We start from the raw sequence: 13,925 nt of genomic DNA on the forward strand, positions 1-13,925 counted from the left end.
AAGACAAACTATTCAGATTTGGGTTGGGATGGCAGTTTACTTGCAGTCCTTTGTGTGTCAAAAACACAAGTGTTACCTGCTTTAGTTTCTTTCTATAGCTATGATGTACCATCCCAGATGACAGATACATAATTTATCCAAACACAAACATGACAAACAGCACATGGCCACAGCACACACTTTGGCTCTGGTCAGATCACCTTTCTACTAGCTTATTATTAACTTTGTTTCTGGCTGTGTTGGAATCGTGTCCAGAGTGTAGTCCAACTCCAAGGATATTGTTCCCATCTAGAAGAAAAAGAAAAGAAATGTGTGCAATGTTTAATATATCATCCACTTAAATGTCGTTTCTACTTCATGTCTCTGACCATCATACAGCTGTGTTACAAGCACTTAAACTATTCCACGTGGTCCTTTGCAACATTTCTATACAAGTATACGAGAATATGGTCTATACACATCAATAGTAATACTAAAGTCAGTTTACTCATAACGAATTGTAGTTTGTGAAAAACCTTGAGTTCAGGTCATTTTTCATTAAGGTTATTTTATGTAAAATGGGCTTGTGGAGATTGTCCAGCAGTTGTGGATTGAGAGCAGTCACTAACATCTCTAGTGGAATATGTCCTAAAGCAAAGGACACTAACCTCCGTGTCTCTTGTAGAACCCCTTACATCTGAAAATGAAATGAAAAATAAAAAAAATCAAAGTTTACCCTTAGTAACCCTTTAAACAATGTGTCAAATATTTTAATTTGTAAGATCAACAAGTTTTAGCAAAAATTAAATAAGTAAACTTACTGGGTATAAATTTGAGATCCATCATTGTATGGTTATGTCAGCATCATCGGAAATTATCTGCACATGACCAGCATCTATGTGCTTAGCAAAGTCCCCACCCTGTAGCAGATGGGGTAAAACCACATGACATATCCCGCTCATTGGGAAATTCACTGGGCTAGATTGAGGAGGCGGAGGAGGAAGAGGAGGACTTTTAGTGTCCACTCCAAAGCCCCACTGCTGAACTGAATGTCTGTATTTTGCAGCAGCTGCTGTTAGGAGCTCCTGGGGTTTCTGCTGGGCAAGTGCTTGGTCAGCAAGGAGATCCAGTAGTGACTGAGCTGATGTGACATTGACCAGAGATTTACCCAGCTCCACAGATAAAGAGGTACCAGGATCCACTGTCTCCCCTCCTTTTTTACACTCTCTTTTCAAGACACCAGCACCAAGTGATGTAGTATTAGAAATATCTGAGCCTTCGATGAAGACATCATCTGTTCCTTGGGGGAATTCTGCTTTCACAGGTGGAGTTCCCCGGAGAACATCTGAATGCATCTTATCAGATCTGGACTTCTTTACTCTGAGAACAAATGAGAGACAGGTTTAAGGATTATCTTCAATAATGGTAACATAACATGTTTTAGTGCACAGAACTGTCTTTTTATTTTAACTTACGGTAATGAAGTGAAGAGACCCAATAATTTCCTACTCTCCCTCATCAGCACCCTAAATATATAAAGAAAAACTATGTCTGCATGTACCCTTAAGTGGAAAACATTTAAAAGAATGAAGGACATTATAGGACTGATTTGCACCAACATTGTTTACAATACCTAGACTGCATCCACCCTTTTGGCCAAAGTGGTTTGACCTCATTGTCTAGCAAAGTCTTGAGGTACTCCTCCATCTCCTGGCTCCCCATTTTTTCTTTTGTATATGTTGCCATTTTTGGCTTTAAGACATGGCACAAACATTCCCTGCATGAGAGAAAGTATGATTTTTTACAACTTTACACAATAGATAATGGTATGTTCTCATTTACATAGGTCATTAATGGCTTGTTTGAAGAACAACATCCATTCAAAAAACCTAAAAAAATGTGATGTTTGTTCTGACCTGATCTCTTCATTCCATTTGAATAACTTCTTAGGACCTCCTCTTCTCCCACCTTTCTCCTCCACATTGTCCTCTGTAACAACGTTGTCCTCTTTTCCCTCCTCTGTTGCTCTGACATGAACAGAAACACAGTGGAAAGTTAGAAAAATGGAATACGTGACAAATATTTTTAGTGAAGTAAAAACTTAACAAGCATCTTAACAAAATGCAATTTGTCTCTGTTTTTATGCAGGATATCATTTGCCTCTGTGTGAATCATGTTGATAGACTTACTTTGAAACCTTGACTTGTTCATATGCTTGGCAGTTTTCATTGTAACATGCAATCTGCTCAGGCATAGCTCTGCCAATGGCCTCCTTAAGTTTCTGCATGGGATCTTCCAAATCAGGGGGCTCCGCCTTCCCAACGTCAGATTCAAGGAATAAGTCACATGCAAATATAAAACTTTAACTGTCAAGTCTGTAATAAAAATTCAACGGAACATCAAGCACACTCACTGTGTGTGCGATTAACAGTTTCTTTACACGTTTGACGAGTGTGTCTCTGCTGCAGGGCAGGAAAGAGGACAGGTGTGTGTACACCTTGGAGCGCACCTGTGCACCCTGTTCCCGACACTGCAACTCAATGCTGGAAAAGACAAGTGAGAGTTAAACTACAAATAAAGCTCAGGTTTATGTACAGTAGCTTAGAATCAGTACACTGCACTGAACTTGCTGCAAGATGTAAAAATGCAGCATGTGAGCAAAATATGGATGTAAAGGTGTAAAAATGTAAGATTTAGAACAGCTTTAAAAGATGTAAACATAAAAAGTTAGCCCTTTAGGACCTCAACACCAACATTGTACCTTTAACACCACACATAAAGTAGTAATTTTGTAGTTAAGATTTTAAAATTCCATTTGCTCCTGGCTTAAAACAATAAAACCTAGTATTTGCATTATCTGTGTTGGATCACTCACTCTAGCAGGATTGAGTTGATTTCTGGAGTGAAGAACTTGAGTTTTGACTCTCCCTCTGAAGTCTTGGCAGCCTAAAAAAGTAGTGCATGTGATTTATGGAGCCACCCTGCAGTTTGTCTACTCATGCTATTCACAGCACTTCAGCATATACAAGTAACCAAAGCTTACCACCACGAGTTTTCGAATGCTCTCCTCCAATCCTCGGGGAAGTCCCTCTGGCAAAGGGAAACACTGATGCAGAGAGGTGGCTCCTGTCAGGAGCTGCGTTTGTTCTGGATGAAATTTTGGCTGCAAATTGGTCTTTGTATTTTGACCTTTGGCTTTGACAGAACTGATCAACTGGTTCCGATCATCTGCTGGTTGGACAAGTTGTGTCTCTACAGTTGGTTGAGGAAGTGATGTCTCTTCACTTACATCTAATAAAGAGTCCAAATCAATATCAAAATCCACTGTACTGGCTGCTTGGATAAGAGTGTGATCATTGGTAGATCCAATTAAACTGAGGAGAGGGTCGGTGAATCCAGAGCCTCCACCGCCAGCTGCATCTGCCGGGCACAGAGACACTGAGGGTTCGCGCACGATCAAAGCTGCCTTCTTCATTTTCTGGCGTTCCTTCTCCTTCTCTCTTTGAAACTTTTTCAGCATGCTGGTGACGCTTAATGTGCCAACAGCCTTTTTCTTCTTTTTCTTCTTCAACTCGTCATTTGGTCCCATTCCAGCGCTACAAGATATAAATGGTTAGATCAAAAGATACAACGATCAGAGGCAAAATTACATTATCAGACTCACCTTTCCTTAGAATCCATATTATTTTTCTTCTCTTCACTTTCTCTGCAACGCTTTTTCTTAGGCTTATCAGATCCATCATTGAGTTTACGTTTCTAAAAAAAAAAAAAAAACACGTATGTTTAAGGTAGGTCAATTTAACCGTTTCAAATTTTATAGGATACAATGGTCTCAAGGAGCAGTCTAGTAGTTAATTTTAATGTTTAATGAAATTGCATGAAAAATGTCTAACTTGTCTTACTTTTGAGTGCTCAAGTCTTTTCTCTTCTGTTGTAAAGTCTTCAGTATCTGTTTCAGTCTCAGAAGCCTGACGGAACTGCAGCACGCCTGAATTCACGTAGAATCCACCAAATCTGGTTGTGATGGAGGCTGGCACAAACTCATCATACTACAGAGACCAGTTAAGAGATTAGAATGAATATAAAATCAATAAGGGAAAGATAAAATAAGCCTTACAAGAGGTCTAGGTAGAATTAGGGACCGATAACGATCAAATTGTGGAACTAGTCGCTGTTCAAAGAGGTCTATGTTAAGTGACAAACTACTAAAATGCCAAAATGTCAGATAATTGTAGTTAAAAACCCGTATACCAAAACTGTGTTGTTTGATGATGATAAATTTGATTTTCAAACAATTCTGGTTTAATTCAAAAGTGCACATCAACACTGACTCACAGCTTCAGAGTTATCGATGAAAGAATCCTCATCATCATAACCATATCCGATATCAATCAAATCCTGAATGCGGTCTTTTTTCTTAGGTTTTCCACCCTAGAAATGAAAGAAAAATACCTGAAGTATAAGACAATATACGATAGTCTAGCAAAACTATTCTTCAAATTCCAATACGGAGAGCCTCCTCTTCATTTAATGTCAAAAATCAGTCACATTGACAGCTGATTCATGTTTAAAGGAAATTACTTACATATTTTTCCTCGAGTTTCTTTGCAATGGCAGCAACCTCATCGTTCTCTCTCTTTTCTTCCTCTTCAAATCTGCTCAGTGTGACTTTATCGTTTGTGTGGTTGATCTACAAAACAGCCTCACATCATAGTTAACACAGAACCACCAGTGATCCAGTTCTCTGTCCTACAGTGACACGTTTAGCTCAGTTACTGAAAACTACTATTTGTGCAAACCATGAGGACATCATTGTAGTACGATTTGATATTTTAAAGACAGTTAAACAAGGATAAACCTATTAATACAGAGCACAAACAAAAGGCAAGAAAGTACATTCCTGTTTAACTTTTTACTTTACAGTCCTTTATAATATTGGTTTAACATGAAGGCCCACAATGGAGTCACTATTTCTTGTTATTGGGGGGAAAATAATCCAGCATTCACCCCTAAAAACACGTTTTGTACCAACAAGTTGCACAAATACACGTGGAGTTAATGCTGATTTCCGGTGTCGTATAGATGCAGCATATTAAATATAATATATACATATATATACATAAATATATAAACTCCCACCTTGTTGTCAATCAGTTCACTGTAGCTGAACTCAGGAAAACTCCGATCATCGGGCTCAAATAATGTGAGAACCAGTCGGACTGTGTCGGACTCAGCTGGAGGCTCGGGACAGTTTTCCTTCACCTGACAAACACCGGACGGAGTCTTGTGGGGTGAATGCTGCTTATCCGAGGGAGCAGGTACATCAGAGGACAAAGTGGTCAACGCAACTCTCCGAGGTTCAGCCATCGCCACAGGTAAGTTGTCTCCACACGAGCGGAGCGCGTCTGAAGGCGGCGTGGAGGTCATCAAGGTCAAGTACGTACAGGTGTGCGCGGCCACTGCGCAGCCGCAGTCGTGTCACCGGCCGGCAGCTAGTGAGCTTTAAAATGTGTTTAAATATAAAGTTAATGATAATAAAAAGGCTACGAAGGAACTATTTAATACATAGATGGAGATCAAAAGACGATATATTTATATATAATGTTAGCCACATCGTTACCTATAAGCTAAATGAACAGTCAATGGACAGTTACACAGGCTAACGTTAGCTAAGCTAACTAACCTTACAGACTACAAACCTTTAGCCCGTCAAACAGTAATAAAATCCACTTACCTTCACATCCGAAATGTCTCATCTAATGCAAAATCTTAAATGACTTTAGAAAAATATACATCTGGTAAAGAAAGTGTAAAATAACAAACCAGTGTTTGAATGATGTGCCACACATTTAGCAAAGTAGCTTAGCAACAGTCTCTAGTTTAATTGGCAGCAGCTTAAAAGCTGCAGATAAAATGAGTTGATGTAGTTTTACAACAAAATTTTACAACAGAATTAAAAGTGAATTAGTGAGAATTAAGGTGCTAGTTGGCAGATTTTGGCACCGTTGAACAGAACAAGATTAGCTGTTATTTATGCTAAGCTAGTTGATGAAAGTGAACTACTACATGCACATGGTTATTCAGATTATTTAGTTAGTAAATAATACTAAATATTGGCCTACTTAAAACATGGTGCATTCAAATTGACGTAAAAAGAACAGCAATATGTAGGTTAATGAAAGTGACTATGATATTTCTTTCTGAAACAGTGTTCAACTAAGCAGCACTGAAACCTTTAAGTTCAATTAGACTAAATCTCTGACACATCTTGTGAAACTAATGGTTCCTAAATGTTGACTTATTCCTTTAAACAATATGTGTGCAGTGGTATTTAAGTAAAGATACAAAAAATAACTAAGAGACAAACTCTTAGTCCAAAGTTTTAGCATGTCTCTCATTAGATGTCTTTTTACACATTAATCATTATCACAATTAAATATAAATAGAATATAAATCATACTGTGGGCAACATACATATCCAGCATAGCTGTTCTGAATCTCAGTGCATGTCGGTCCTGTGCTGATGAGGGGAGACACATCTGTTCTCCACAGTTGATGCTCAGTGACATTCATGCGTCAATGCTGGGGATGAAAATCACTTTAGTTTCTGGTTCTTAATTCATATTGTCCATTAGTGCAGTTATAGAGTTATACAGAGATCTGCAGACTGGTGAAAACCTTACAAAGACCTGCACTGAGCCTTGCTGACCACACTGAGGTGCTGGAGATCCACGAGGACCAGCAGGATGATTCTACATGACAAGACGTTTCAGGGTCATTTTGTCTTGGATGTACAATATAATCCTCACTTACACACTTACAGGCCACTTAGTTTGCTCAAATTTTCTTTGACAATGAATTCTTTTCAGACAGTATCATCATTTTGATGTCGCTTTTTGGGGTGTTGACTCACGATTTATTATAAATATTATTATAGAATTGAAACTTGCTTCACATTTTTCAGGCCTAATAGGAGCTTATCCAGACTCAGGTGAAATTTTTACCAGGTGATGAAACAATCTTGATCCATGTCCAGTTCACATTTAATTAAATTGAGATGTACAATATATTTAAGAGATAAATAGACAACCTTCAAATTAAGGCCAAATTTTTCTTTTAATTATGATTTGGGAGTAAATTTCGGATCTGTCATCATGTTATGATCTATGGCTGCTTTTTCATTAGAGGTGACCTGACCTGGCAGTTTGTTTGTCAAAGTTTATTTAGGGCGTCAAAAAGAGAATGATGTCTAGAAACCACGTGTAAGCCCATGGTCTTTTTCATGCAGCCTGCACTCAGTTTGCAGTGAATTGACTTTGACAATTACAATAACGAGATAATTGCAATCTGTCACCATACATTCTGTGTTAGCATATCACAAAATAACCAATCTGAGCGCAGTTCACTCCACACACATGTCCCTGATCTGCATAACACACACAGTTTCCCACTTTGTAATTATAAATGAATTTCACGGTGTGAGGCTTTTAATGCAAATAATATGGATCTTTTTTTTTTTTCCTCTTTCCTGACCAACAGGATAGAGAGTGTCAGTGTGTGTGTGGGGTGGGGAGGGGTGTATCGGGGGTCTGATTACAGCCAAGCTTTGTTTGACTAGCCTCTCCTCTCAAACAAGTTAATGGGATGGAAGATATTTGCCACCCAGAGCTGACGATGCAAGGTTGAACAGAAGAGTTGAATTTAGAAAAAAAAAAAAGCGTCAATAAAAGTGCTGTAGACAATGAACTAAAATACACAGGAGCAGGACAAAGGCAGACAGATGGAGCCGGCAGGGGTAGCCTCACTCTGTGTGTGTGTGTGTGTGTGTGTGTGTGTGTGTGTGTGTGGTGGTCTGGTTGGTGACAGGGACCCCATCAGTGCAGGATCAGAGTGGGGAAATTGGAGGACAATGTTGGAAGAGGGGTGTGGGGGATAATTTAAACCGATTGGGGAGGCGGTGTCCCAGAGGTGCATAATTCACCCATTCATTAACTAGACCAAACAAGAGCCAATATTAATTAACTCGTTCCTCGTGCCGAGGCGCCCCGAGAAGCGCGTGCTTTGTTGTCAATTGGCCACAAGAGTTCTTGGAAGTGAAACCTTTCAAAATCAGAGCTGACGGGCCAGAGGGTGAAGAAGGGTGTTAAACCCAGAGACAGTGTGTGCTAGAGAGCAGTTTATCATGCCATTGAATAGAAAAATAATAAATGATAGTAACAAAGTATCCTACAGTTTGGAGATGCTGCAGAAATTAAACCCATTTTCTGCTATGCCCCCTTTGTGCTGTACAGCAGATGTAGATAAATCAGTAAATTAATTTAAAAAAACTGCTGTAGCTCCGGTTTACTTGTTCTGTAAAACTGAGTGTAATCTACACCTTGACTATTTTTAGTTTTGATATTTAAAGTGCATTTTGCTGATAATTTTCCATTATATTAGATTTCATTACATGTTTGAATCACAGATCTTTACTTGTATTTTGAAGTCTTACTTTTGTGGAGCTTTTTTTTTTTCAGTAAAAGATCCAAGTCCGTACTTCTTTTCTATTCCTTCACCATCATCAGTGGATTGTACTCATAGTAATACAATACAATATGTCATTCTGAGTTATTTTACTCGAGCCTGGGTTACCAAAACACCAGACTGTGAATCCTAAATATGTTGTGTGGGAATTGATTTTTTATTATTTCATTAACTCTAACTTTTTGGAGAATGAATCTGATTTATGCAGCCACTGAACTGAAAAACTGTTTTGTGGTCCTTCATTCGAGCAACTCTACTTGATTCCACATTTTATAGTGAAATAGTGTTCTTTTTACAGTGCACTACAAATATTTGACAGTTAATCCCAGGACATATATGCCCCGGGGCTCCTAATCCAGCCATGCATGTATTGTGCTATTAGTATTTTCAGTTTGTACTACTTTTACTTTCATTTCCATACATTTTAGTTGCAAATTGACTTCTTACATTTTTGACTACTAAATAATTACGTTTCTGCCAAACAATAGAAATTAGTAGAGAAAAATCTCCACCTTCTTGCTTAAACAAGAATTCACCTGAATTAACCCACATATCCATTACATTACTATTGTACTTTTACTTGAGTAAAATTTCTCATGGAATTTTACTTTTGTAATAGTTTACTTCAGTAAACGATCTAAATAATAATTTTCCACTGACAACAATAATGCATTTTAAATAAAGCAAAAAGCCATACAAAACAATACTGTGAATAAAACTAAATAAATGAATCTCGCTCTTTTCCACTCACTCACTCAAACCCTGAGGGACCTCCTCCCTTATCGTCCACTGGGGGTCGCTCCTCCACTGAGCCACACTCTGCTGTCAGGCCCTGCTAACTTTGATTAAGGTTTAAATTGGCAGAATTTAATGAACGCTGCCTAATTAGGCAGGATAACAGCTTTAATTGATAAGTAATTATCTGCCACAAATTGTTATTAATTCTCCAGCTTTGTCTTATAGTGTACTGACTCCAAACCCTCCTCTTCATCCCCCTCCGCCGCTCCTCCCCTGCAGCACTTTGTATTTATGTAAACAAGCAGTGGTAAACAATTAGGCATATGTTGGGATGGGATATTCCGGAGGGTATCATCAGGCTGTGCTTTGTGAACTGGCAGTTTATGTGAAATTATTTGCTTTCACTGACTAATATCTTTAAGCATTAATTGCTTGAAAACTGTCCTGTCATTTTGGCTGTGTGCCACCGAATCCACACTGTCATTATGACTAGTAGAAAAAAAAAATACAGAGAATTACAGCAACAAAAGTGGGTGTTTCACTAATAAAGACAGATTTAATTATGTAATAAAAGAGAAGTGCTTTGATTAATGCTAAAATGTATTTAATATTTCCTACAGTGTCCTGCGGTGACAATGTAATAAATGTTAGATTTATCTGATTGCAGAGCACACCTGCCTGTAGCTAAGTGGATAACTGTAGAATGTGTGAGGCTGTTCAATTCAATTGTTGCAGGCTGAATTGTAAAATTAGTCATTTGAGCATTTCATAACTTAACAGTCATAGAAATCATGGGTTCTGCATGAGTCAAAAAGTCAGGTCGAAAATCTACACACTAATTCTTCTGTGATGGTTTGTTGGTCAGACATGATGTTGAATTAGGTTTAACACTCCAGACGTAAACATATGTGAGTCAGTGCACAACTAATTTAACAGTGATGGCAATGCCATCCATTCCCTCTGAGGACCACACAGTACACACTGAAAACTGTCTTTAAATAGGTTGGAATTTTTTTTGCACTCCTCTATTTGAGTACACTGACTAGCTCAGTACTTAAAGATGAACACAAACTGTATTTATTGCAGACTTTATTTTCCTTAAACCAGTTCTATGTTGGCACTGTAGCACTATATTATATGTCACAATGAAGAGTGCATATAAAAATGTTACTGTATCAACACGTCTCCCTCAGTAATGTACTTAAGGAAAGTAAGCACATTACCTAAATACTGTACATAAGCACAGTTTTGAGGGTTTCTATGTTACTTAAATATTTCAAGTAAAGTAAGATATACTTCATACTTTGAGTTCATTACATTTTAGAGGCTATATGACAGTTTTCCTTCACTACATGTATTTGATATAGTTAAGTTTTCATTCATACAAAAAATCAGTATAGTCATAAAACTCATAAAATTAGTGTTTATATAGTTGTTACAGTCCACTGATGCCAGCTGCAACATTAAATGCAATGCCATATTAATAAACTTGACTTTACTGTAAACTGCACTTTTACAGTAAATTACATTTGGATACAGGACTTTAACCTGTAAAGAAGTATTTTTAAAATGTAATAGATTAAGTGACCTGAGTACTTCTGTATGTGTTGCTGTAAGTGTTGAGGCCTAATATTTAGGGCCCATGTGTAATTCAAATACTAATATACCACATCATATACATTAGGAACATCAGTATTGTGAAATTGTAATAGTAATGGTGCTTACACAGTAAATTGAAATTCTCTGGGTTAGAGACTCTAGTAGATGAGGTGAGAAAACAAAACCTGACCAAATGAAACATCTTTGTTTCAGGCTGCATCAGATCTGTTATTCCAGTGCACACAGGTCGCTGTGACTGAGCCATTCATTAAAGTGATTTAAATTAGATCTGCATGAACTTGCTTCCTAATTAAAACATCTTTCCTCATTTACAGATTGACTTAAAAGCTGAGCTCTTTGGGATGGAGAGAGGGAGGGGAGGACTTTCTCCTCCTTCCTTTCACCATTTCTCCTCTGGCAGATGGTTTTGTTGGGCTCCAGTAGCCAGCCAGTGGCCGAATAGACTGATCCATTCTTCCTCTATGCCCATCAGTTCTGGACATTTGTTGTAACACTCCCCTCCTCCTGTCCGCAGACGTGTACACGCACGTACACGCTCCAAAAAAGATCAAGAGATGCTAACGACAGTATTGATAGGGCTGCTAAAATGTATATGCAAATACTTTGAGCCAGTGCTTGAAAAATTGGCGTCACCATTTCTCAAATTATATCATTACTATATTTTGAAAATGTTAATTTGCATAGTGGATTTCCCTGCGGGGTAGGGGGGTTAATTAGGTCTATTTCCGTACGGCTTGTGCCAAGACAGCCAAGGAAAAAAAGGGGGGAGGGCAGAATAAAGAAAGAAAGAGAGGGACAGAGAGGGGGGAGATTTAACTTGCTGATAACAATTAAAATGGTATTTTGGATTCTTTCAAGCATTGAAAATTTTTGGCATATTAAGTACGTTTTAGGAAAAGGTGATAAGTCAGTTTTAATTGAAATGGAATTATCGCTTCGGAGAAAGTTTGGCTTTGATTGCACTCATTTTAAATGTATGTACACACGTTTAATCTATCAAACAGGAGGTGAATTAAAGAAAATAACTTTACAATTAATCTCTATTTGCATTCCCTCCAAATATTCTGTCAGAGACACAATTCTGTCCATAATTAGATGGAAGAAAAGTTTCTAATTGTGTGGAGAGTAGAAGCTAAAATGCAATTGCCTGGAAATGGGTTCTTTCCTTCACTAAATTATCAAAGCTTCCATTATGTGTCAAGAAAAAGATTTGTGGGGGGGAAAAAAACATCAGTACATTAAATCCCTTCACTTTTAATTGGAGTCACATCTAGTTTCCGGCTTCACAAAGCTCACTGCAGGATCAAAAACCCAGAAGTCCCAACAATTAATTTAGATTAGACTCTTAATTATCAATCAATCAACTAAATAATGACTGACTTCATTTCAGATGGTTAAAAATTAACTTGCACACAGTAATTGAGTAATTAACTCACTACTGCTTCACCTTAGTTTGCTAATTAAAAAATAAATATGTCTTGATTTCTTCTCTCAAGAGGCATATTGAAGATTTTGGGACTCTTGTTCTTCTGGGTTAGGGGGGTTAAGGTTAGGGCTAGGTCATTTTTTACTTTTTCCATATAAACCAAAATATAATGGGGGATTTCCTTGTGAATGTTCAGGCATGGTGTTTTCATGCAATCCAGTGCAAATGAAAGCCCTACATTTGTTCCAACATACATCTCCACTGGACAGGTAAACACAGGGGAAGTGAAGTGTACCAAAAAATCTCTACATCCTGCTCCTGTGCAGGCTGAATGTTTTCAGGACACGTGCACAGGTTTGTCAAAATTTAATATATTTTTGTTAAAAATAAATGCAATAAAATTGGTTCTACTCAATATTTAATGTGTTTCCCAAGTCAAGGTTTTGTTTAAACTGCTACATCACAATGTTTGTATTTTGGAAACATATTTACTACTGGGTGATCACAGTGTTGGATAAATACAAGAGGTTTCTGGACTGACAGGAAAAATTGGTGACTAAGTAAAAGTCTTAAACATACCCTCTCTTCATTACTTTGGACCAAAGATTAACACCCACAACAACTCCAGAGCCGCTCAGAGCGCAGAGAGACTGTGGTTCTGCTGCACAGTCACCAACTATTTGTCTGAAGCCTATCCTGTTGGCCATAATTAGTAAATGATTGATAGGTGGCATGATGGATATTCCAACAAACCAAGAAACCAACCTAAAACAGTTGTAGTCAAGTAAACTGGTCCTTTCAGCTTAATGCTAAAATAAGTACGCTAACATGCAGATGTGTAAATTGTGCTAAATAGCACTAAAAACACAGCTAAGCCTGAAGGGAATACTTCTAGTTTCAGGTATCTAGTCAGAAACTAAGGCTTTTGAATGATTTGGACGTAATCGTCACTGACCTGATGAGCGTTCATGGGAAATTAAAGGACCGCTTCACTTGCATTCTATAGTTGTAGTTTGGGGAATACATTAATATGAACAGTATTACACTTCCATCAGCCTTCTCTGTATTGAAATAGATCTCAGATTCCAGGGGACATCTTGTGGAGGAGATTTTTAGTTTAGATGATGCCACTTGAAGGAGTTCCTGAGGAGCGGGCCCATCAAAAATTATAACCTCCATTATATAATTAGCTATAAGACATCAACTTCTCACAAAGGCGATCTCTCTCTGAAGGTTACTGACGTTACCGTGACACTTTTTCTCTGTATGCCTAAAAAAATCTAATGATACAAAACGCCCTATTGGAGCTAGATAACGGTATTGCATGTATATATATGTTTTGCCTGACAGGTAAATAATATTTATATAGTAATAACATGAACACAGGTTCAGGAGATGACTGATTTCATTCAGACACCAGCTCAAAAAAGTCATCTGTCCTTTATTTGGAGATTCCCTTCTGCTCTGCAGGGTTTCTCACATCTATTTTAACCAAAGTGTTTTCTGAAAGATAGGAAACCACAGTTCTTAGATGACAAGAGCTTACTTATCACAATGTTTTGTTTTTTCTCTATTCTTACTTATGTGTGGGTTTGGTTGTGTTGCCTGCACAAAGAAATGAGGGAGGGGAACGAGGCTG

At 37.9% G+C, this 13,925-nt stretch overlaps 1 protein-coding gene across 1 annotated transcript; it reads right to left on the reverse strand.

Moving 5' to 3' along the window:
- Positions 1–806: 806 nt before the first annotated feature.
- On the reverse strand, positions 807–5,404 carry ubn1 (ubinuclein 1). The gene is made up of 13 exons (XM_026359004.1): positions 5,119–5,404; positions 4,565–4,669; positions 4,315–4,410; positions 3,882–4,028; positions 3,644–3,735; positions 3,023–3,575; positions 2,855–2,925; positions 2,393–2,522; positions 2,169–2,293; positions 1,896–2,006; positions 1,613–1,756; positions 1,455–1,505; positions 807–1,359 (listed from the first exon to the last, which is right to left on the reverse strand). The coding sequence occupies exons 1-13, from the start codon at positions 5,344–5,346 to the stop codon at positions 822–824; spliced, it is 2,391 nt and encodes a 796-aa protein (XP_026214789.1). The 5' UTR covers positions 5,347–5,404; the 3' UTR covers positions 807–821.
- Positions 5,405–13,925: the final 8,521 nt, after the last annotated feature.

This window comes from Anabas testudineus, chromosome 1 (genome assembly GCF_900324465.2).
Source record: "Anabas testudineus chromosome 1, fAnaTes1.2, whole genome shotgun sequence".
NCBI classification, from domain to species: domain Eukaryota; kingdom Metazoa; phylum Chordata; class Actinopteri; order Anabantiformes; family Anabantidae; genus Anabas; species Anabas testudineus.